Raw genomic sequence first — 26423 nt, forward strand, 5'->3', positions numbered from 1 at the left:
TGGAAGAAAAGAATTTCAAGAATCTATATAAAGATTATGAGGGGTGGCATGAAATAAGGGAGGAACCTGAGGAATTTGAAATTGAGTGCCCCAGGGTTCTGTTTTGGGATCATTGTGAATGACTTGCCTGAAGAAATGGACTCTTTGCCCAAATGTTATTGCAAATGATACAGAAGCCATGAGGGAATTGAAAAGTAAGGTGGATTACATTATCTCACAGAAAGCATGAGGAAATTGAAAATTGAGGTGATTGCATTATCTCACAAGGGGACTCTGAAGTTAGTCTGACACTTGGTTGAAGAGATTCAGCCCAGGCAAATGTAAAGTAATGAGGATGGGAAAAGATTATTATTTTTAAAGAAATAAGCTTTAGAAATCTATTTTGCTATCTTTTTTTTTTTTTAGGTCGACTTCTCAGTAAATTGTTATATTAGCGCTGAGCTTTGAAGGGGGGAGGGCTGTATAGTATATTCCTTGTCTGTTGTTGTGTGAGGACTTGAGTCAACATCATCCCTTACCTCTCATCATAATCCTTCATTAAGAGAAAGTTAGAGACAAAATGTCTTCAGGTAAATATCTAAATAGCTTTCTGGTATATTGATAAGGAAATATTAAGGAAACTGTTCGTGTCCTACATAAGGCCTAAACACATGCTTCTGAGGTTTGGTCACCACACATAAAGAGGAGGGCAACAGGTGGAACTAGAAATGAGGGAGCTAAGTTACAGGGAAAGGCTCAAGGTCTAATTTGCCAACTTTGAACCGAGGAGTGAGAGGGTGACCTGATTACAAGCTTTAGGTTTTAATGCAGAAAAATTACTTGGACTGGGAAAAGCTCTTAAAAAGAGATGTAGGGATAGAGCAACCAGAGGACATACCAAGAAGGTAAGCTAGAAACTTGGAAAGTTGTAAAAAATATTTTTAATGTATAAGAGTGGTGCATGAATAGAAAAGAATGAATGAGAACATGGTTCATTAAGAAATTATATGATAGTTGAAAATGTTCAAGAGATAGAGCCCCACAGTTGCAAAGCTCCTTCCCATTACAGTATAGGTCGGCAATTAGACACAGACTGTGTCTTGAGGACATCATTGCTCTGATCTGTTCACAAATGTCACACTTGCTTTTCTCTAGATCCTGCTGCCTTGCTGCACAGTTGATCCCAAGCTTTTCTTCTTGGGCTTGCTGTTGTCTCCTGTAGCATATGCTTTCATGCAAGCCTTGATATCGTATAAAGAAGGGATGTTGATGATATTTATTTTTGGGCCTTTGTGATGTAGTGTTTTGTGTTATTTACCATGAGTTTGGATTCACATGGGTTTAAATCCTAGGAATGGTATTTATTCTACATTTAACCCAGGTGTTTATCCTTTCCTTAGGGCTGGTCAATGAATGGGTATTCAACTTAAGCTGGGGTTTATATGGAAGCACATACATAACAGTAATGACATGACACATATGTAGAAGGTTAAGAGAGAAGGCAACATGAGTGTAAAACTCTTTTCTTGGAAAACTATATATATATATATATATATATATATATATATATATATATATTTTTTTTATATATATATTTTTTTTTTATACTTTGTCGCTGTCTCCCGCGTTTGCGAGGTAGCGCAAGGAAACAGACGAAAGAAATGGCCCAACCCCCCCCCCATACACATGTATATACATACGTCCACACACACAAATATACATACCTACACAGCTTTCCATGGTTTACCCCAGACGCTTCACATGCCTTGATTCAATCCACTGACAGCACGTCAACCCCGGTATACCACATCCCTCCAATTCACTCTATTCCTTGCCCTCCTTTCACCCTCCTGCATGTTCAGGCCCCGATCACACAAAATCTTTTTCACTCCATCTTTCCACCTCCAATTTGGTTTCCCTCTTCTCCTCGTTCCCTCCACCTCCGACACATATATCCTCTTGGTCAATCTTTCCTCACTCATTCTCTCCATGTGCCCAAACCACTTCAAAACACCCTCTTCTGCTCTCTCAACCACGCTCTTTTTATTTCCACACATCTCTCTTACCCTTACGTTACTCACTCGATCAAACCACCTCACACCACACATTGTCCTCAAACCTCTCATTTCCAGCACATCCATCCTCCTGCGCACAACTCTATCCATAGCCCACGCCTCGCAATCATACAACATTTTTGGAACCACTATTCCTTCAAACATACCCATTTTTGCTTTCCGAGATAATGTTCTCGACTTCCACACGTTCTTCAAGGCCCCCAGAATTTTCGCCCCCTCCCCCACCCTATGATCCACTTCCGCTTCCATGGTTCCATCCGCTGCCAGATCCACTCCCAGATATCTAAAACACTTCACTTCCTCCAGTTTTTCTCCATTCAAACTCACCTCCCAATTGACTTGACCCTCAACCCTACTGTACCTAATAACCTTGCTCTTATTCACATTTACTCTTAACTTTCCTCTTCCACACACTTTACCAAACTCAGTCACCAGCTTCTGCAGTTTCTCACATGAATCAGCCACCAGCGCTGTATCATCAGCGAACAACAACTGACTCACTTCCCAAGCTCTCTCATCCCCAACAGACTTCATACTTGCCCCTCTTTCCAAAACTCTTGCATTTACCTCCCTAACAACCCCATCCATAAACAAATTAAACAACCATGGAGACATCACACACCCCTGCCGCAAACCTACATTCACTGAGAACCAGTCACTTTCCTCTCTTCCTACACGTACACATGCCTTACATCCTCGATAAAAACTTTTCACTGCTTCTAACAACTTTCCTCCCACACCATATATTCTTAATACCTTCCACAGAGCATCTCTATCAACTCTATCATATGCCTTCTCCAGATCCATAAATGCTACATACAAATCCATTTGCTTTTCTAAGTATTTCTCACATACATTCTTCAAAGCAAACACCTGATCCACACATCCTCTACCACTTCTGAAACCACACTGCTCTTCCCCAATCTGATGCTCTGTACATGCCTTCACCCTCTCAATCAATACCCTCCCATATAATTTACCAGGAATACTCAACAAACTTATACCTATATATATATATAACTGTATATATATATATATATATATATATATATATATATATATATATATATATATATATATTTTTTTTTTTTTTTTTTTTTTTTTCATACTATTCGCTATCTCCCGCGACAGCAAGGTAGCGTTAAGAACAGAGGACTGGGCCTTTGAGGGAATATCCTCACCTGGACCTCTCCTCTGTTCCTTGTTTTGGAAAAAAAAAAAAAAAAAAACGAGAGGGGAGGATTTCCAGCCCCCCCGCTCCCTTCCCTTTTAGTCGCCTTCTACGACACGCAGGGAATACGTGGGAAGTATTCTTTCTCCCCTATCCCCAGGGATATATATATATATATATATATATATATATATATATATATATATATATATATATATATATATATGTAAGAAAGTAAATTCTCGATTGATATGGGTAAAACTGAAAGTTGATGGAGAGAGATGGGTGATTATTGGTGCATATGCACCTGGGCATGAGAAGAAAGATCATGAGAGGCAAGTGTTTTGGGAGCAGCTGAATGAGTGTGTTAGTGGTTTTGATGCACGAGATTGGGTTATAGTGATGGGTGATTTAAATGCAAAGGTGAGTAATGTGGCAGTTGAGGGAATAATTGGTATACATGGGGTGTTCAGTGTTGTAAATGGAAATGGTGAAGAGCTTGTAGATTTATGTGCTGAAAAAGGACTGGTGATTGGGAATACCTGGTTTAAAAAGCGAGATATACATAAGTATACATATGTAAGTAGGAGAGATGGCCAGAGAGCCTTATTGGATTACGTGTTAATTGACAGGCGCGCGAAAGAAAGACTTTTGGATGTTACTGTGCTGAGAGGTGCAACTGGAGGGATGTCTGATCATTATCTTTTGGAGGCTAAGGTGAAGATTTGAATGGGTTTTCAGAAAAGAAGAGTGAATGTTGGGGTGAAGAGGATGGTGAGAGTAAGTGAGCTTGGGAAGGAGACTTGTGTGAGGAAGTACCAGGAGAGACTGAGTACAGAATGGAAAAAGGTGAGAACAATTGAAGTAAGGGGAGTGGGGGAGGAATGGGATGTATTTAGGGAATCAGTGATGGATTGTGCAAAAGATGCTTGTGGCATGAGAAGAGTGGGAGGTGGGTTGATTAGAAAGGGTAGTGAGTGGTGGGATGAAGAAGTAAGAGTATTAGTGAAAGAGAAGAGAGAGGCATTTGGACGATTTTTGCAGGGAAAAAATGCAATTGAGTGGGAGATGTATAAAAGAAAGAGACAGGAGGTCAAGAGAAAGGTGCAAGAGGTGAAAAAGAGGGCAAATGAGAGTTGGGGTGAGAGAGTATCATTAAATTTTAGGGAGAATAAAAAGATGTTCTGGAAGGAGGTAAATAAAGTGCGTAAGACAAGGGAGCAAATGGGAACTTCAGTGAAGGGCGCAAATGGGGAGGTGATAACAAGTAGTGGTGATGTGAGGAGATGGAGTGAGTATTTTGAAGGTTCGTTGAATGTGTTTGATGATAGAGTGGCAGATATAGGGTGTCTTGGTCGAGGTGGTGTGCAAAGTGAGAGGGTTAGGGAAAATGATTTGGTAAACAGAGAAGAGGTAGTAAAAGCTTTGTGGAAGATGAAAGCCAGCAAGGCAGCAGGTTTGGATCGCATTGCAGTGGAATTTATTAAAAAAGGGGGTGGCTGTATTATTGAATGGTTGGTAAGGTTATTTAATGTATGTATGACTCATGTTGAGGTGCCTGAGGATTGGCAGAAAGCATGCATAGTGCCATTGTACAAAGGCAAAGGGGATAAGAGTGAGTGCTCAAATTTCAGAGGTATAAGTTTGTTGAGTATTCCTGGTAAATTATATGGGAGGGTATTGATTGAGAGGGTGAAGGCATGTACAGAGCATCAGATTGGGGAAGAGCAGTGTGGTTTCAGAAGTGGTAGAGGATGTGTGGATCAGGTGTTTGCTTTGAAGAATGTATGTGAGAAATACTTAGAAAAGCAAATGGATTTGTATGTATGATTTATGGATCTGGAGAATGCATATGATAGAGTTGATAGAGATGCTCTGTGGAAGGTATTAAGAATATATGGTGTGGGAGGCAAGTTGTTAGAAGCAGTGAAAAGTTTTTATCGAGGATGTAAGGCATGTGTACGTGTAGGAAGAGAGGAAAGTGATTGGTTGTCAGTGAATGTAGGTTTGCGGCAGGGGTGTGTGATGTCTCCATGGTTGTTTAATTTGTTTATGGATGGTGTTGTAAGGGAGGTGAATGCAAGAGTTTTGGAAAGAGGGGCAAGTATGAAGTCTGTTGGGGATGAGAGAGCTTGGGAAGTGAGTCAGTTGTTGTTCGCTGATGATACAGCGCTGGTGGCTGATTCATGTGAGAAACTGCAGAAGCTGGTGACTGAGTTTGGTAAAGTGTGTGAAAGAAGAAAGTTAAGAGTAAATGTGAATAAGAGCAAGGTTATTAGGTACAGTAGGGTTGAGGGTCAAGTCAGTTGGGAGGTAAGTTTGAATGGAGAAAAACTGGAGGAAGTAAAGTGTTTTAGATATCTGGGAGTGGATCTGGCAGCGGATGGAACCATGGAAGCGGAAGTGGATCATAGGGTGGGGGAGGGGGCGAAAATCCTGGGAGCCTTGAAGAATGTTTGGAAGTCGAGAACATTATCTCGGAAAGCAAAAATGGGTATGTTTGAAGGAATAGTGGTTCCAACAATGTTGTATGGTTGCGAGGCGTGGGCTATGGATAGAGTTGTGCGCAGGATGGTGGATGTGCTGGAAATGAGATGTTTGAGGACAATGTGTGGTGTGAGCTGGTTTGATCGAGTAAGTAACGTAAGGGTAAGAGAGATGTATGGAAATAAAAAGAGCGTGGTTGAGAGAGCAGAAGAGGGTGTTTTGAAATGGTTTGGGCACATGGAGAGAATGAGTGAGGAAAGATTGACCAAGAGGATATATGTGTCGGAGGTGGAGGGAACGAGGAGAAGTGGGAGACCAAATTGGAGGTGGAAAGATGGAGTGAAAAAGATTTTGAGTGATCGGGGCCTGAACATGCAGGAGGGTGAAAGGAGGGCAAGGAATAGAGTGAATTGGATCGATGTGGTATACCGGGGTTGACGTGCTGTTCCTGGATTGAATCAGGGCATGTGAAGAGTCTGGGGTAAACCACGGAAAGCTGTGTAGGTATGTATATTTGCGTGTGTGGACGTGTATGTATATACATGTGTATGGGGGTGGGTTGGACCATTTCTTTCGTCTGTTTCCTTGTGCTACCTCGCAAACGCGGGAGACAGCGGCAAAATATATATATATATATATATATATATATATATATTTTTTTGCTTTGTCGTTGTCTCCCACGTTTGCGAGGTAGCGCAAGGAAGCAGACAAAAGAAATGGCCCAACCCACCCCCATGCACATGTATATACATACACGTCCACACACGCAAATATACGTACCTATACATCTCAATGTACACATATATATATATATACACACACAGACACATACATATATACCCATGCACACAATTCACACTGTCTGCCTTTATTCATTCCCGTCGCCACCTCGCCACACATGGAATACCATCCCCCTCCCCCCTCATGTGTGCGAGGTAGCGCTAGAAAACAGACAAAAGAATGGCCCGACCCACCCACATACACATGTATATACATACACGTCCACACATGCAAAATATGCATACCTAGACATCTCATTGTACACATATATATACACAGACATATACATATATACACATGTACATAATTCATACTGTACATGTGTATTTCCATCGCCACCTCGCCACACATGGAATAACAACCCCCTCCCCCCTCATGTGTGCGAGGTAGCACTAGGAAAAGACAACAAAGGCCCCATTCGTTCACACTCAGTCTCTAGCCGTCATGTAATAATGCACCGAAACCACAGCTCCCTTTCCACATCCAGGCCCCACAGAACTTTCCATGGTTTACCCCAGACGCTTCACATGCCCTAGTTCAATCCTTTGACAGCACGTCGACCCCGGTATACCCCGGTATATATATATTATCCCTGGGGATAGAGGAGAAAGAATACTTCCCATGTATTCCCTGCGTGTCGTAGAAGGTGACTGAAAGGGGAGGGACTAGGGGCTGGGGGTGTAATTGTAAGGGGACCTATGCAGACTTCAAAGTTGGTCTAATAAACGGTTGATGAAATTCATCAAGAGGAAATGTAAAGTAATTGGGATAAGTTACAACAAAAGGTAATGATGTGAATATGATCTAGCTGGAAATGACCTGCAAGAATCTGTTCGAGAGATCTGGGAGTTAACACTGTCCTTAACCTGTTGCCAAAGTCCCACCTTGGAAAAATGAGGAATATAGAGACCAACTGCTTGCTGTTGCTTATAGAATTGCATTCCAAGTTCATGGAGAAAGAAAATTCAGCAAGCTTTTCTTGTCCTACATAAGGCAAGACACGTTTCTCAGGTGTTGTCAGAAGAAGCACAAAGGTGCCAGAGTAAGACAACAAAGATCATGCTGATTTAAAGAGAGCATTTTTTTTAGGGAATGATTTTCGAGGCTTTGAATTTATCGACTATGGAAGGAAGAAGAGTGAGGGATGACCAGATCACAGGCTTCAAGTATTTAAACCAGGTTTATGACTTATACAGTGAACACTTCTTCAACAGCTGTAGGAGTGGGACAACTAGAAGACACATGAAATTAGCAAGAAACTTGTTAAAATTCTCATTTTAATCTCATTGTTACTATTCACTCATTGACTATGATTCTCTTTTAAATTGATTAGTATCTACCACAGGCACCCATGTAATTTAAGAAAAGGAGAAGAAATTGTAAAGCTTGATTTTGTACAAGTTATGCTTGCAATGATATGGAGGAAATTGTCAAAGATGGTAGCAAATGTCTTTTGAACATGTTCCTGAGTAGATGGAAGTTGATGGCTTGAAAATAGATGTGAGGAAAACAGAGATGTGTATTTGTATTATTGTTTCACACAAGTTGCTTTTATTACTACGTTAACCAAACACCAATTGGAAATAGAAAAAATTCATGATGGGATTACAACTCTTGGTATTGCAACACTTGATACCCTTCTAGTGTTATTTTTGAATTGTTATGATGTATGGCTTTTTTGAATTGGTGTTAGGAGTACCTTAGAAACAAACAGCCAAACAAATATTGAAGGTTGAAAAGGCATCCCCTTTGACAGTAATATGTGATGCCATCAATATATTGTTAAATAATTAAAAAGTTAATGGCTTGTATGGAATGTTGGAACAAAGGAAAGAAAGAATTATATAAATCAAAAACAAGGGGAATGGCTTGTATGGAATGTTGATACAAAGGAAAGAAAGAATTATATAAATCGAAAACAAGGGGAGCAAAAGAGAATTTAAGGTTGCCTGGGTTTATTGGAAATTGTGGAGAAAGTAGACGTAACAGAAATTAGAAGAAAATACTTCAATTATATTTTAAGCTGAAATTTATGCTTTTCCCATAGTTGGTCATGAATTTCTTGGGAAAAAAGCTAATTTGATAGTGTAATTTTGCTTGAGAATTCTCTTGAACTGTGTGAAGATGACTGTCAGGTAAGTATTCATACATTTCCAAATTTTTGGAAATGCAAAACCAGAGGAAATGTCAGATTGTTTTATCCCGATGACAGATGGCCACAAGTGACAGCATCCATTTCATCCGTAAGTGGATGTGCATCACTTATCCCAGATAACTGGTGGCACAGTGTTTGGGGAAGAGCATGAGTTGCACAACAGTCAGTGGAGCCACATGGATAAAGAAATATCCCTTGGGAATGGAAACACATCATTTATCCTACAACATCAAGACCAATCAAATCATTGTGAGAGAGTATATTTAGAGAAGTCTCTGCAGTGTCCTTATAGCCCATATGCGTAAAAAATCAGCACTAATCTGGAGACCCATATTCGCATCCCATACTGATGATAAGCCCTTTGTGTGTCAACATTGTACATACCGAACTGCTCACAGTAGCGATCTGAAGTGTCATCTATGCAGACATACTGGAGAAAAACTGTATGTTTGCCCACATTGCTCGTATCGCACAGCTCATGATAGTTCTCTCAGTGTACACATACGTAATCATACAGATGAAAAGTATTATAGTTGTCCACACTGTTCATGTCGAACAGCCAAAGAAAGTTATCTGAAAGTTCATGAGTTCTCATGCAGTGAATTAGTTTCGTCATGTTGAGTATAGAAATATGGAAACGAAAGATTTCTTAAGATGTGATGGAAGATTTTTAGGAAACTCCTTTTAGCACCAAACTTTTTGATTGGAAAGTGGGACACTTGTTATGGAGAGAAATAAGTGTATTCATGCATGTGAATGCAGTTAGTATGATAGAAGGTAAATATTGTCCAAAAGCATGGAATCCTTACCTGTTGTTTTACTGGTTGCTAGCCATCTTTGTTCTTGGTCCCATTGCAGCCCTGCCTTTTGGTCATTTGATTCCAAAAACTCAAATGTGCTCTTTTCTAGTGCCTTATTCATTTTTGATTTGCCTCCAAATATCTCTGCCTGTTTCTTTTATATCAACATTCAGCACTATGCTGTTCCTTTGTTCCCCCTCCCATTTAGTATTAGCTCATTACAGTGACATATGAAAGTCTAATGCCGTGAAAGAGAGTAGCACTTTTTGCAGTTTTGAAAAGGCATTTGATAAAGTGAACCATAGTGTTTTACTAAGGGAAGTAGCTAAGTAACACTTGAAGGTAAGGTGGGGTGGAAGATGGATTAATGATTTTTTTAACTAACGATTGAAAATTTTTTGTATAGTAGCAGTAAACAAAACCATATATGATGAGTTTTATTCATGGCTCTACAGTGAAGGCCTTAATACTCCTGCTAACAGTGATAGCAGACATGGACAGAGAATTAATAGGAAACACAATAAGAAGCTCTGCTGATAATTGCAGTCAAAATTAGTAAATCAGAAGAATATGTATACAGTTCATATCTACATATGGGCATCAGTGAACCTTATGGAATTTTTTGATGATTAACTTCAGGAAATGTTATAAAATAAATAAGAATAAATCATCAACACTATAAAGCCATTGCAGAGAAAGTGATGGAGAGTGAAGCAAACATAGAAGATTTGGTTGTCATCATAAATGAGAAATTAGAATTCCAAGAACAAATTAAGGGGATAGCATTATGGAGTCAGGTAATGACTGGTATGGTATGGAGAACTTTCTTTGCAAAAAACAGAATTATCGATGAAAATTTTTTATTAGATTGGGCTCCAAAGTCAACATGGAATTTTCATTGACAAAACAACTTTTTGAATTGATTTACCGTGAGAGAACTAGTCTCACTAAAATTCAAAAATTTTATAAAAGGACAGGCAACTATTTCTTAGTTTGAATGTTAATCATTAAATTGAGGTAGGTTAGAGTTATGAAATAGTGAATGTTAATCATTAAATTGAGGTAGGCTAGAGTTACAAAATACTGAATGTTAATCATTAAATTGAGGTAGGCTAGAGTTATAAAATACTGAAAGCTGTGTGGAATCAAGAGAATGTATGAGACAGTGATGGGATAAGTGGAGAACTTAATAAAAGTTTTGTAGATGGATATTGGATCAAATTTGTTTTCTCAGTTTGGTTTGTGAGTGTTTTGTAAGGTACTTATCAGAATTTTTTAAAAAATGGTTAGAATAATTGCAGTAAAATGGTCAGAACACAGTTGAAAATTATAATGTACAAGGAAAAAATATGTATTGATTATTGAAGAGAAGTTGGTTCCATGTGAAAGAAGGAGTTTAGCTACAAATTATTATTTTATTTATTTACTTTTTATTTTTTCCATGGTTATTATTTTGATATTAAAGGCAGTGTTTTGCTTCATGTTGTTGACTACTAAATGCTTGCTTGGTTTCAGTCCCTGGAATAGGCATATGTTACACAGCTCAGTCAGCTGTTTATCCTTCATCAGATAGATAAATGGATGGGTACCAACTTCAGTTTGGGTAAAATACCTCTGGTGTGATAGGCCATCCCAATCAACAACCTGTAATTGGGCTCATAAGTGTTCATGTCTGGAAACATTTGCCTCACAGACAGGCTGATAGGCCTACCAAGGCTTTGTACTTTACTTTTACTTTAATTGGTAAAAAAAAATTGCTGCTGAATTAGTACTTTTGTTGTAAAAAATCAAGGCTCTTAGGACTAACAAGTTTTCAAAGTACTGCATAATCAATTGATTGTAAGATCGTGCAGTTACGTTTGATGCATAATAAGCAAAAAAGTGTTTGCAGAAAATGCCTCTTTGTATGTAGAGTCATGACTGATTGAAGAGGTGATGCACTTTATGGGTGTATAAAAAAATTTACATGTGAGGAAAAGCTGACCAGCAGAGTTTAAGGGATGTAAGTTTTCCTCCTTGTGCTTTTTCCTTATTTTTCCATCTCATATCTCTCACTTCCTCATCCTCCTCTCCAACCAAACATTTCTTATCCATTCCTCTCCTCCCATTTCACACTTTCTTCAAATGATGTTTTGATTCTTATCATCCTTCTCCTTTCAGTGGAAGGTATGTGATGCATGGGAACAATTGAGTTAATTTTGACCTTGAAATGTTGGTTTGAGTGGAGGGTGATCATTTCTCAAGCAGATACAGAAATAATTATATTGTTAGGCTAAAAACTTGGTAATGGAATTTTATTGTATTGACCACAAAGCATTTAATGCAGGAAATATGTTAGATTTATATGAGTAAAAAATTGTATGAAATAGAAATTTCTCGAAAACATATTTTCTTTCCTTTCATGAACCTTTAAATAATTGTCGCATATTTGAGTCATAAATAATCATTTGTTTTCTTTAAAAAATCTGACAATGTAAATTTGAATGATAGAAAATTTCTCTCTCTCTCTCTCTCTCTCTCTCTCTCTCTCTCTCTCTCTCTCTCTCTCTCTCTCTCTCTCTCTCTCTCATTAATGTAATTTTTTTTCTTCTATGTATGTATGTATGTATGTTTATGTATGGGGAGTGACAGGTTCCATCCTCCCAAGGTGGTTTTGTCGAAAATAATATAAATCCTGCCATTTTTTGAGTTGGGAGTGACAGGTTCCATTTTCCCTTAGGTGGTTGTGTCCCACTTCCCCAGTGCATCCTACGGTTTAACCGAAGAACCCCAGATCTACACACGCCAGAGAAACTACTTGCAAAACAGGCGGCCATCTAGATGTAATGTATTACCTTCACTACAAGGATTTGAGAAAAATAAGCTTCTCAGTGCTCGTGATAAAAATCATAAGTGCCCGCTTTGTCCATATGCTGCATCTACAACCTATAACCTGAAAACCCACATGAGTACTCATACTGGTGAAAAACCCTTTGCCTGTGTCCATTGCTCTTATAGGACAGCGCACAGCAGTGATTTGAATGTTCATATGCGAAAGCACACTGGTGAAAAACCTTTTGCTTGTCCTTGTTGTTCTTACAGGACTGCTCATGGTAGTTACTTAAAGGTACATATACAGAAGCATTATGGACCAAAAACCTTTAATTGTCCACAGTGTCAGGATCAATTTAGGTATTATCATCTGCTTCAAGTACATATAAAGAAGAAGCATGAACAGAGAACTTAAACAGCACTATTAAAACCATATCTCTGTTTTATAACATCACTTTTGCTCTTTTCCAGATAAGCACTGGCAGTTTGATGATGTCATTAATTAGACTAGGAAGCTTAAAAGCTTCTTTTACTCCCCCAATTTCATAGAAAAGTTTTCTTGAAAATTTTTCATCATGGACAAGGAGTGACTACTTCCATTTCCCCATAGGTGGGTGTGCGGCACTTGTCCTCTGCTGTGTGTGGGCCTGAATTGGAGGAGCAACGCCCATTGTTTCATCAGCTGGGAGGTGACTTAGACAGGCTGTTTACCTGTACTGTGTGTTCGTATACCTTCAAACGTCGTTGGCTGCTTAAAAGACACATGAGGACACATACTGGGGAAAAACCTTTCCAGTGTTCATTGTGTAACTATGCTGCTGGGACCAAACAAACTCTTAAGATGCACTTCCGAACACATACTGGGGAGAAGCCATTTCCCTGCCCTCATTGTGACTACCGTGCTGCCCAGAAAAGTGATCTGAAGACCCATTCTCGCACTCATACTGGAGACAGACCATTTCCGTGCCCACATTGCCCATATGCTGCCAGTCAAAGGGCGGTTTTACGAAGGCATCTTCGGACTCATACTGACAAAAAGCATTTTGCTTGCCCTGAATGTTCCTTTGTTGCCCCTCATCAAATTCAGTATGACATACACATGTTAACTCATTAAATGGATATGGGAGATTGCAGTTATTTACTGTTATAGATTTTGAAATTGGTGGATTAGTCACTTTGTATTTATTAAGTGAAGAGCTGGTCTGATGACTTAACAAGAGATAATATAACTGCAGAGTATAAAGAAAAAGGAAGACTATTTCCAGCACATCGTTTCCTTTGTCATTAATATAGATTAAAAATGCCATCTGGATGAAAATTGTCTTTGAATCAAGATCTTTTAGGGGAAATAAGCAGTCCAATGTTTTTTCAAGATGCATCGAAGATGAAGCTAATTGTAGGCATCTCCTTGCAGACTCTCAATGTGGAGAAGCCCTTCGCGTGCCCCATCTGCCCTTATTCAACGTTTCGACGCAACCATCTTGACATACATCTACGGACTCATACTGGGGAAAAGCCCTACCGCTGCACCCTCTGTCCTTATGCTGCATCCACCAACCAAAATCTTAAAAGACACTGTAGAATTCATACAGGCGAAAAGCCTTTTGCCTGCCCTCATTGTCCATATCGAGCAACCCAAAGTAGTGATTTGAAAAATCACATTCGAATCCATACCGGAGATAAGCCTTTTCCTTGTCCTTACCCTAATTGCACTTATGCAGCAAGTCAGAGCTCCATGCTAAGGAGACATTTACGAAATCATGTTGAAGAATCTGCAATGTCTTCTCAGTAATATATATATATATATATATATATATATATATATATATATATATATATATATATATATATATATATATACATATATATGTATATATTGATAGATAATACCACCCTTTGTAAAATGAATATATATAAATCTTAAACTCGTTGATTCATAGTCCATTTTTACATGCTCATATTTTATGGTGTGTATGTACTGAATGATTATATATAATATATATATATATATATATATATATATATATATATATATATATATATGACGTGACTGTGTGTGTTTGTTCATGTAAAGAAGACTAGCAGAGTTTGGAAATATGATCTCTGCTACATAATATTTGAGTTATCTAGCAGAATCTGTGAAAATTAGTCCCTAGTATGATGTTCATTCAGACTAACATATAACAACGTGTTAAGGTTTTGATTTGATGTAACGGAAAAACTTAGAGGTAAGGCATTGTTAGAAATTGGAAATAGCACATGTGCATTCCACATAAGTGTACTTGTGAAGATAAGATATAATAGCTGTTATGTCTGATACTGCAATAAAGATTGTCGTAATCTGGTGTTTATTTTTGCACTTTCTCTTGGGGCAGGTTTACAGGTATTTAAAAACTGATATCCCTGAAAGTTTGGTTTTGTAAGAAAATTAGGACTGAAAAGTATGTTGTGAGTGAATGTACAATCAAGATATTGCTAATGTTGCTGTCAGAAGGAAGTCCAATCTGCCATATTTATTGAAATCAAGAGTTTTTTCAGTATTTAATGCACTTTCTCCCCCTCTCAAATCTGAAAGAATCTCAAGTAGGAAAATTCAGATTTACCACGTCAGTAGTAATTCATGGGAACATATCACAAGGACAATAGACAGAGCTTGAAAGATTATTTAATTGAATACCTAGAAAACTAAGAAATTTGCTTAACTGACTAGATTAATCTTTAAAAGGAAATCAGTACATGATGAACCTCAAAATAGATAGATATGCCAAAGAAGCAGCAGCCAGGAGAAAAAGCAAAACATGCAGTGAATGTATTATGCTTACCTTGCCATCCTGTTAGAGTCTTGTCAAGGTTACTTGTAGGTCTCTCTCTCTCTCTCTCTCTCTCTCTCTCTCTCTCTCTCTCTCTCTCTCTCTCTCTCTCTCTCTCTCTCTCATGGTCTTTTCTATGTAACTCCTGTATCCTTTTGGAATTTTTCTTTGTAATATCCAACTTCAGTGGAAAAGTTGGTCATCTCCAAAAGGAATTGTATGTATGGTTATCGTAATGTAGAGCACATGATTCAGTGAGTTACCTACGTTGTACCTGTGGGTTTTATATCAGATGAAGTCTGCTGGTTTAAGTTTTGTTTTAGTAATTGCCTCATAACCACCCATTTATACCAGATTAATGTGAAAGAAATTAAAATTAACACAGATTGGGTAATTTTTCTTGAAGTATTTCTATGCAGTTGCAGTTAAAGCTCAGCCTTGGGCTATTTTTTATCGACTACTAGTATTCTCGATTCTTGAGAATCAGTTGGAGAAGTTTCATCTTCATTGATTAACTAGTAGTTTCGAGCTGTAATAGTGTAGCTGATATGTAGGGAGGTTAAGCTAATTGTGGGCATCTCCTTACAGACACTCAATGTGGAGAAGCCCTTCGCGTGCCAGTTCTGCACTTATTCCACGTATCGCCGTGACCACCTTAACACACACCTGCGGACCCATACAGGAGAAAAACCTTATCAGTGTCCTCATTGTCCATATGCAGCAACAATTAGTAACAATCTTAAAAAGCACATTCGCACACACACAGGAGAAAAGCCTTACTTATGCCCTCACTGCCCATATGCTGCGAGTCGAAATTCTTCGTTGCAAAGGCACTTACTCACACATGTTGCTGAGAAAACATACTCGTGCCCTCATTGTTTTTATGTTACTTTTCAAGAGTCTGTTTATCAAGTTCACCTGAAAACCCATTTTGACCAGTAGAATACATATAATGAAGGGAATTTAGATGATAAAACACCTATTAGGAGGATAAATTGATTATGGTACCAATGAAAGCTTTAACAGAGTTAAATTTTATGAAGAATGTTCCCGAAATGAGAAATATAGTTCACTTTATTTAAGTGACACATAAGTCTGGAAGATAAGATGGTTTTACATTGGCAAAAGATCTTTTCAATGTGTCTTGTAATCAGAGAGTAGGTTTGTGTTCAGACATTGTTAAAGTTTAGTTCACGTGTACTTATTTGTTTCATTATTGGGGCTAATGGAATTGATATGAATTAGACCTCTCTCTCTCAGGAGAGTAATTACCAGAATATTAATACAGAATTAATGTTATCTCAGAAGTTAATACAGAATTAATGTTGTCTCAGATATCTCACCAGGAAGCAATGTTTTATGTTTTATGTGTACATGCATGTCAGTGCATTAGTTTGTTTGTGTGCATGTTCCATTGATACACAATGCTGAAACTCATTCATAATTTTATTGATATTTTTTTTAACAAAGTACAGTCTGAGTTTCAAAGAGTTAGATAACTTGGGACCAAGTGATAAATGGATCTCCAAATTAAAATTTTTGAAACCTAGATCCACAGATTGTGATCTGAATACATCATACCTTTTAACAAAAAGTTTTGTATACTTGATGCAGGTTTACATGTTTGTAACATGTTTAAATAACTATATGAAACATATGATAAGCATTAACTGGAAGTATTATACTGTTTTTACTCAAAATGATTCCCTCATAAGTTCCCATTATGTATTATGTGGACTGAAGTTGAGTTTGGCAGTTTCATAGAAATGATAGGGGTGGCATTGAGCAAATCTTACGTTTAGTCAGGGGGAAGGCCTAGCACTTCATCCATTGTAGGAACTATTATAGATGTGCATGGAGAATTATTTAAGGTAAACACTGACTGTTTTGAATCATGCACTAGAAATAGTTTTGGTGAAAGTGTTAATTGCACTTCTTATATAATATGTTGTGTGGTTGCGAGGCCTGGGCTACAGATAGGGTTGTGCGGAGGAGGGTGGATGTGTTGGAAATGAGATGTTTGAGGACATTATGTGGTGTGGGGCGGTTTGATCGAGTAAGTAATGAAATGGTAAGAGAGATGTGTGGTTATAAAAAGAGTGTGGTTAAGAGAGCAGAAGAGGGTGTATTGAAATGGTTTGGTCACATGGAGAGAATGAGTGTGGAAAGATTGACCAAGAGGATATATGTGTCAGAGGTGGAGGGAAGAAGAAGCGGAAGACCAAATTGGAGGTAGAAGGATGGAGTGAAAAAGATTTTGAATGATTGGGGCTTGAACATGCAGGAGGGTGAAAGGTGTGCAAGGAATAGAGTGAATTGGAACAATGTGGTATACCGGGGTATACTGGGGTTGATGTGCTGTCAAAGGATTAAACCAGGGTACGTGAAGCGTCTTTGGTAAACCATGGAAAGTGTTGTGGGGCCTGGATGTGGAAAGGGAGCTGTGGTTTTGGTGCATTATACATGACAGCTAGAGACTGAGTGTGAACGAAGAATGTGTGGAAGTCGAGAACATTATCTCGAAAAGCAAAAATGGATATGTTTGAAGGAATAGTGGCTCCAACAATGTTATATGGTTGTGAGGTGTGGGCTATAGATAGAGTTGTGTGGAGGAGGGTGGATGTGCTGGAAATGAGATGTTTGAGGACAATATGTGATGTGAGGTGGTTTGATCAAGTAAGTAATAATAGGTAAGAGAGATGTGTGGTTGAGAGAGCAGAAGAGGGTGTTTTGAAATGGTTTGGTCACATGGAGAGAATGAGTGAGGAAAGATTGACCAAGAGGATATATGTGTCAGAGGTGGAGAGAACAAGGAGAAGTTGGAGACCAAATTGAAGGTGGAAAGATGGAGTGAAAAAGATTTTGAGTGATGGGGGCCTGAGCATGCAGGAGGGTGAAAGGCGTGCAAGGAATGGAGTGAATTGGGAAGATGTGGTATACTGGGGTCGACATGCTGTCATTGGATTGAACCAGGGCATGTGAAGTGTCTGGGGTAAACCATGGAAAGCTGTGTAGGTATGTATATTTGCGTGTGTGGACGTATGTATATACATGTGTATGGGGGTGGGTTGGGCCATTTCTTTCGTCTGTTTCCTTGCGCTACCTCGCAAACGCGGGAGACAGCAACAAAGCAAAAAAAAAAAAGCATAATAAAAAAAGTATAATAAAATAAAATAAAATAAATAAATGTATATATATATATATAATATATATATATATATATATATATATATATATATCTTTTTCTTTCTTTCATACTATTTGCCATTTCCCGTGTCAGCGAGGTCGCGTTAAGAACAGAGGACTGGGCCTCTGAGGAAACATCCTCATCCAGCCCCCTTCTCTGTTCTTTCCTTTGGAAAAAAACCCATCAAAAGAGTTCTTTTGGTCATTACAATGTGGTTAAGGCAACAGGAGAAGCAAGAGGTAGATATTGCAATCCATCTTTTGTAGGGGCTAATGACTTTGTGCATAGCGGGTTATCAAAAATTGGCATTGACAAAAATTAATCATAGTTTAATATCATCATTTGCCTATGATGCTAGAATGTCTGTAAATCTCATCTGCAAAAGACCGAGAAACAACATGCTTTTCTGTGGTGATAAGGTATACCTGAGAATGAAAATTAGAGCAATACAGAAGAGACGGACACAGAGACCATCATATCATGATTTAACAACATGAAACATCTCAATAATAATGCCTGACGACCTTACCCTCAGTAAACAAAACAAGGCAACAGTTGCCTCCTCCAAAAGGATGGTTGAATGGATTTTGTAGACTTTCAGGACAAGAAAGTAAAAGCCAGAGATGACAGCAGTTACCTTTCCAAAAAAAAATGGGTAGAATGGATTTTGTAGACTTTCAAGATGAGAAAGGAAAAGCCAGATATGATGCTCTTCAGGTTACTAATTTCTTTTCTTTCTTTTAAACTATTCGCCATTTCCCGCGTTAGCGAGGTAGCGTTAAGAACAGAGGACTGGGCCTTTGTGGAATATCCTCGCCTGGCCCCACTCTGTTCCTTCTTTTGGAAAAAAAAACAAAAAAATGAGAGGGGAGGATTTCCAGCCCCCCCCGCTCCCTCCCCTTTTAGTCGCCTTCTACGACACGCAGGGAATACGTGGGAAGTATTCTTCATCCCCTATCCCCAGGTTACTAATACTTTCATGAATACTATACAGTTCTGTTGTGTACTAACTTTACCATGCAAAGCAGGCAAAATTCTGGAACTAGAAAGTGTTGAAATGATATTTTAGAGTGAGTATTAATAACATGAAGAGAATGAACAACTGGGAAGGATTTAAATCACTGAGGCTGAGAAATTGACTTCTCGAAAGGACTAAAATCAAAGGCTATACTCTGCAGAGCACAGATAGGAGGTATATCATCATTTGTCTCTGGATAATCATAGAAGTTATGGTCCCAACCGACACTCAAAGATGATTGCGTATACACATGACAGGTATGGTAGAGAGTTGTAGAATATCCTAAAAATCAAAAGGTGTAAAAAGCACCCAAGTGAAAAAAAGAAATCGCACAGCTGAGGCCCAAGATAACTGAATACATTGAGGAAATATAAGAGGGGTAAGTATTGACAGTTTGTACTAGACAAGAAAGGAAGATCATAGATGCTACTTTCATTACTTTGTAAGACTAGCAAAATTGCACATGTAAAGTTTTCAGAAGATTTTTTTGATTGCTTGTAAGAAAAAAAAAGGGGGGGGGGGGCAAAATATGTGAGGCTGTATATCTTCATTTACCATAGAAGGTATGATCCCCAACTTTCACTCAAAAGTAATTACCTATTAACTTGGCATGCATGGAAGACTCTTGTAGAATATGGCCCCTAAAATCAGATGTGAAAAACACAGAGGAAACACCTCTCTGTCCACAAACATACAGTCTCTTCTTGTCACACAAGATACTGGACAACACTGCTCATGCAGCTCATTCATAAGTCGTAGATTTTCCTATGGTGAGCATAGTGCTCTAGTCCTGCCTTTTAGTAAAATGGTAGGATCAATAGACCGAAGTAATAGTTAGGAACTTTAGACTGGAGCTTTGGATTGAATCTTTTGGTAGAAGTTGTTAGTTTGAACACATTAGGTAGTAGTTAGTGTAAACATTAGTTAAGAGTCTCTGAAAAACACTGCGCTGGAGTTGCCTCCTGCCAGTGGCCTGTTAAGGTGAGGCACTAAAGGCTAAGAAGCAGCATTGGAGTTTAACAGTTGTGTAGATTCTTTTTGCCTTGGCTACTCCCTTGAGAGAGTTCCCAAAGGGAATGAGCATTAGAGATATAGATAGATAAACACTTCAAGCAACCAGGGCCCAAGACTGTTGAACACAGTATCTACAGCCATCGGAAACACTGTAGGATACACAGTGGAGAAATTTTTTAAGAGGGGTAATTATTGACAATGTGCACCAGACCAGCTAGGCTGTGGTGGTTACATGGGGCTTGATGTCATGGCTTACAGCAGTTTGGTCGACCATTGACTCATCTGAGCAGTTTGGATTTGGCCCCAGGTTCAGAGTTAGATGACATTCAGAGACTAAGCCTGGTGTACTACTTAAGGTAATATGCTTTTGTTTGTACAACACTGTTCAGCAGTATCACTTCTTTTTGTCCTAGACATTGTAAGAGCAGAATTTATGAGACAAATTTATATGAAGAAAAGATGGATCTTATAACTGTGGATTGAGATGTCAGCAATAATGACGTATGCTTTGCATGCACATGGTAATTATAAGTGGCTGATATGGGAAATTCATGATCCAAGTTGCCAGCATTTCTAAAGGTGCTGAACCACACTTGTAAAGTATTCTTACTTTTGAACCACAGTTCATTTAATCTTTATTTTTACTGAACAATGAGCTGTCACTGATCCTGTTACTGTAATTAGATATTTTTCATACACAGACAGCACTTGCTGAGCTGTAGGCATGCCTGTTTTGCTCAAGAAAGAGAGTAGTTCTTCTGCATCATCCTTTAAACCTTAACACTTTCCTTGTACCGGTCATATTTCGGCTGGCCATAGCATATTGCAATGAGCTACATTTGTTTCTTTAAATCTTTGCACTCATGGATTCTCAGCTGATATGAGATTCCATCTTACCCGCAGATGGCACTAGGAAAAAATTCACTCGTGATAATCGCTCAGATTATCAAAGAAAGTATGATTGCCTTTTTATTTTATTGAGCCACTGTTTAGGCTCAAAAGTTTCACATCCTTATTTAAATTCCCAGTGGATTTTGTAACCACCTTGTCCATAGACGTCACTAGCGTCCAAGTAGCAAAGCTGAAAATAATACCATGCATCACAGTCACCCATGAATTGCCAAAGAAAGTGTAACTTTTGTCATGGCAGTAAGCTAGATTTTTACACCATAACAACTGAGGTCAGTTTTTACAGAAAAAGACACTTGTTCTCATATTGTTCATGTTTTTAATGAAAAAGTTTTTCCATTATTACTGTAGATGATGCTATCTGTGTAAAAGTGAATGCATAAAGAAAAAGATTAGATATGTATGTAATGTGAAATTGCACTCATAGAAAACTCATAAAATGTGTAAAGTGTGTAGGTGTTTGTAAACCATACTTCACCTGGATAAAACTGATAATCATCATGTATAGGGCTTTCATGAATAAGGAGTATCCATGCAGCCAACCAGGACCTACCCTCATCGACATCTTATGGTCTCCCACACCAATATAGAGGAAAGTATACTATTTTTTAGGCATTTTATTTAATGATATATGATATAGAAATATTCTGTTAATTTTTTTTAGTGGAAAAAAACATGAAAAAAATATATATGTAATAAGCACAGTGAAAGTGTTAGAAGCCAGGTACCTTTGTGAAAATTGCTCATGGTATGAACTAAAAATTAAAATGTGAGGTATTCAGACTTTGTTTCCTCTTATAGATTGAAAGCAATGTATGTAAAAATAAAGTTTATATACATAAGATGTGCTAACATAACTTATATATAGTTATAGGGTAGTGCTAAAGTTAACTTGTAAAGCCCCTAGAAAGTGATGGCAGAGAAGGCAAGGAAGTGGAGTGGAGGGAGCGTTTTATGCATGTTCAGTGATGACCCATCATGTGAGAAAAATTCATGTAAATGGAAAAGACATATAGAAACTCGTAAGCTAACATAACATAAGACTGATATGGCTGTAGAGGTATTGACAGAAAAAGAAATGTCTGGGGATAATTTTCATAAACCATGTTCACTAAATTGGATTCTATTTATAATTACTATTTATACCTATTTACATACATTTTCACATTTACACACACACACACACGCACGCACGCACGCACGCACGCACGCACGCACGCACGCACGCACGCACGCACACACACACACACACACACACACACACACACACACACACACACACACACACTCTCTCTCTCTCTCTCTCTCTCTCTCTCTCTCTCTCTCTCTCTCTCTCTCTCTCTCAAGGAACAGACAGAGAGAGAGAGGCTGCATCCCCTTACATCCATCCTCTGTCTGTTATGCTTTTATTTACATTGATATCTGCACTTAAGATTTGTATCCAGATAGTGGAATTCTTGGTAATAAGCATCTGTGTTAACCAAGAGACACTTTAGTTATAGTTACAGTAAGAATTTGAAATATTATTGGGTTTATGATAAGCCTCCAAAACCTAACACTCACATGGCGACACCCAGCACCAGCTACACAATCATCATGACAACTCCTGACATTTAAGAGTGCAGGTATGTAAGAATATGGAGCTAAAAAGAATTTTATTTCTTTCACTAATTGAAAATGAAAATTGATGGGGCATATAATATGTGCTCATTATATTAATGAACAGACACGAGAAATATAGAATGCTAATTGAAATCGGTGTTAGACCTAGTTTAATGATAAAGTGGTTGGTGAATAGGTGATCTTTGCTTGTAAGATGTGGAAATATGTTTGGCAGAGATAGAGATGGTTCTGTGTACATATGAGACCTGTCCTTTACTAGCAGTTGTTGGAAATGGTATTTCAAACATTAGTTTTAAAGAGGAAATTAGATTGATATCTCAAGAATATACGTAATTAGACCCCTGCCATTTCCTTATACACGTACTGAAGAAAGGTGCAGAGGCTTTTGCTAGGCACCTCAAGCTTTTCTTTGGAACACTAGAGGAAGGGGTAGTTTCAGATATATGGAAGAAAACAAACATCATGCCTTTAGTTATGAAAAGGTCAGGAAATCATGCTAAACTACCGGCTTGTTGCACTAATGGGTATGGTTCGTAAAACTGGAAAAGATATTTGAAGACAGTGAATGACAACTTGCAAAGGAGAAACTATCGATTGGGTTATGATACCGTTTCAGGGAAATGATATCTTGCATTACATATCTTTTAGAATTATATGACTGATCCATCTTGGGTCAAAGCAGTGATCGAATATACTGTTTGTTCTTAAATTCAAAAATCCTTTGACACTGTACCTTATTAGAGGTTGATGAAGGAGTTAGAGCAGTAGGAACAAGGGGCAGACACTTTATTAGATAGAAAATTACCTCTGGGGGAAAAAAAAAGGATGCAGGTAAGAGATGCATTCATAGATTGGGCTGAATTTATTAGAGGTTTGTGCAGGGCTTATCATGGGCCCACTGCTATTGTGTATGAATGACTTGCCAGATGGACTAGACTCGCTCCTAAACATGTTTGTGGATGATGTTTAGGTCATGAATAAAATATAGAATGAGATTTGTTGCATCAGTTAAAAGATAGACCTGGGCAAACTTCAAAGTCGGTGTGATAAATGGATGAATTTCAGTCGCCAAGTTAGTGCAGTTTAGTGAATATGGATTTCGTTGAAAGACGACCCAGTTATGAATACTACTTAGCAGGAAATAGCTACAGGAATATGTGTCTAAAAGAGATCTTTGGTTCAATATTGTGCTAAATCTTTGCCAGAGCTACTCATCAGAATTGTGAAAGATGTAAACTCTGTTAAAATTGCATTCAAGTTTATGGATAAGATATTTGTTAAACTATTCACATCATATTTTGACTGAAGCAGGATTATTTCCATTCCCCTTAAGGTGGGTCATTACTTGTAAAGAAGCTCAAAGATGCTATTGAGAGTGTATCAGAGTGAGTATCGGCAAATTCCAGGGAGAATTAAGAAAACCTTATGGAAGGAGATTGATAAAAATTAAGTGCAAATGGGAACATTGACGAAGAGGGCAAATGGGGAGATGATGATAGGCAGAGATGAGGTAAAGAGGGATAGAGGAAGTTTATAGCAGGGTTGTTGGCTATGTTAGGTAATAAGGTGGCAGTTGTTGGGTGTTTTGATCAGGGAGGTATGTAAAGTGAGAGTGTCATGGCAAGTGGTTTGGTGAAAAGAGAAAGGTTGTGAAAGCCTTACATAAGATGAATTGTGTCAAGGTGGCTGGAGTGAATGGTATTGATGAATTTCATAAGAAATTGGGTGATTATGTTTTCAAATGGCTAGTTAGGATTTTCAGTGTAAATATGGATCTTGTTATGGTGCCTGAGGATTGGCAAAAGAAAACTATATAATACCATTGTATAAAGGCAAGGATGAATGTTCAAGTTACAGAGCTATAGATTTGTTGAGTGTACTGGGTGAGTTGGAAGGGAGAATAGTGATAGAACCGTTGGGGCTTGCACAGGGCATCAGACTGGGGAGGAACAGTGCAGTTCGTGTGTGGTAGAGGATGTGCATATGAGGTGTTTGCTTGCTTTGAAGAATGTTTTTGAGACAGAACAGGAGGGTTGGTATGTGGCATATAAAAATCTTGAGAAAGTTTATAATAGGGTTGATACTTAATTTGTTTATGATAGGGTTGATAGAATTTTTTCCTTTTTTTTTTAAGTATTTAGGAATATATTGCTGTTGAAAAACTACGAGAAGCAGATGAGTTTTTGTGGAGAGTAAGATGTGTGAGTGAATAGATAGAGATGAGGGTGAGAGGTTCCAATTGAAGGTGGATTTGCTGCCAGGGTGTCAGATGTCACCACTGTTTATGGTTGAGGTGGTGAGGGAAGTTGATGGGAGGGCTCATAGGGAAAGGTCTGAAGTCTGTTGTGGGTGTGGTTGCTTGGAAGGCACATCACTTACAGTTTGCTGGTGGCAGATTTGAGTGAGGAACTGCAGAAAATGGTTTTTGCATTTGGTTGAATATGTTGAAGGAGAAACTTAAGAGTGAATGTGAATAAATGCAAGGTTAGTAGGTTTTAGTAGTGCAAAGAAACAGGTTGGTTGGGGTGTCTGTTTAAATGAAGAAAACTTGGAGAAAGCGAGGTGTTTTAGATACCATGCAGAGCCTAGTAAAACTTTTAGAGATAGACAGATATACATACATCCATACATACATGTATGTGTGTATTGAAATGTTTTTTATCTTTTTTTCTTAAGGCAAATTCTTTAACAAGATGATAGACATCCTTGTTAAACAAAACCATTTTAGTTCATAAAATTTCATATGGTCATTAGGAATGTTAAAGTTTTCCCTTTTAGTTTTGTGGCTAATTGTGGGCCTCTCCTTACAGGCTCTCAATGTGGAAAAACCTTTCGCCTGCAACCTCTGCTCTTATTCTTCATATCGTCGAGATCACCTGAATGCACACCTTCGGATCCATACTGGGGAAAAGCCATTTAAATGTCCGCACTGCCCCTATGCAGCTGCAATTAGCAATGATCTTAAGAAACATATACGTACTCATACAGGAGAAAAGCCCTATACATGCCCTCATTGTCCGTATGCTGCTAGTCGAAACTCATCATTACGCAGGCATCTTCATGACATTCACATGTTGACATTTTATTAACCTTAGAATAAGTTACAAAGCAGACAAATTCAATTGTGTATGTAACATTGTGAATGAGGGTGGGAGGGAGGAATGTCTTGTCATTTTGATATAGCTAATACTTTAAAAGTTTCATGAGGTAGGCATCTTTAAGGGAAGTGGCTCTTAAATTCAAGCTGCTTCGTCGTAGCATTTTTGAAGAGCTCATGTATTTTAGTAGAACTTTAAATTTAAGTTATTGTGATAGCTACTTACATTGTGATCCCCTTACCAGTTCATGTAAAAAGTATCTTCAGAGAATACCCATATTCTTGGAATACCTTCAATATTGTTTTAAAAGTATATATATATATATATATATATATATATATATATATATATATATATATATATATGTATACACACACAGAGGTATAAGTTTGTTGAGTATTCCTGGTAAATTATATGGGAGGGTATTGATTGAGAGGGTGAAGGCATGTACAGAGCATCAGATTGGGGAAGAGCAGTGTGGTTTCAGAAGTGGTAGAGGATGTGTG

At 38.2% G+C, this 26423-nt stretch overlaps 1 protein-coding gene across 42 annotated transcripts in view; it reads left to right on the forward strand.

Annotated features, from left to right (window-relative positions):
* LOC139751952 (uncharacterized) overlaps positions 1-26423 on the forward strand; it is a 331514-nt gene that overhangs the window by 118253 nt on the left and 186838 nt on the right. Inside the window, exons 5-7 of one of the 42 annotated variants that reach the window (XM_071667701.1) lie at positions 12167-12269; positions 12869-12947; positions 13673-13713. The exons of 31 other annotated variants lie outside the window; for them this stretch is intronic. In XM_071667701.1, coding sequence (XP_071523802.1) covers positions 12167-12269; positions 12869-12909 — 144 coding nt within the window. In that variant the 3' untranslated portion in view covers positions 12910-12947; positions 13673-13713. 10 more of the 42 variants (XM_071667698.1, XM_071667699.1, XM_071667700.1 and 7 more) reach the window with 10 other exon arrangements.

Source organism: Panulirus ornatus, chromosome 12, assembly GCF_036320965.1.
Source record: "Panulirus ornatus isolate Po-2019 chromosome 12, ASM3632096v1, whole genome shotgun sequence".
NCBI classification, from domain to species: Eukaryota; Metazoa; Arthropoda; class Malacostraca; order Decapoda; family Palinuridae; genus Panulirus; species Panulirus ornatus.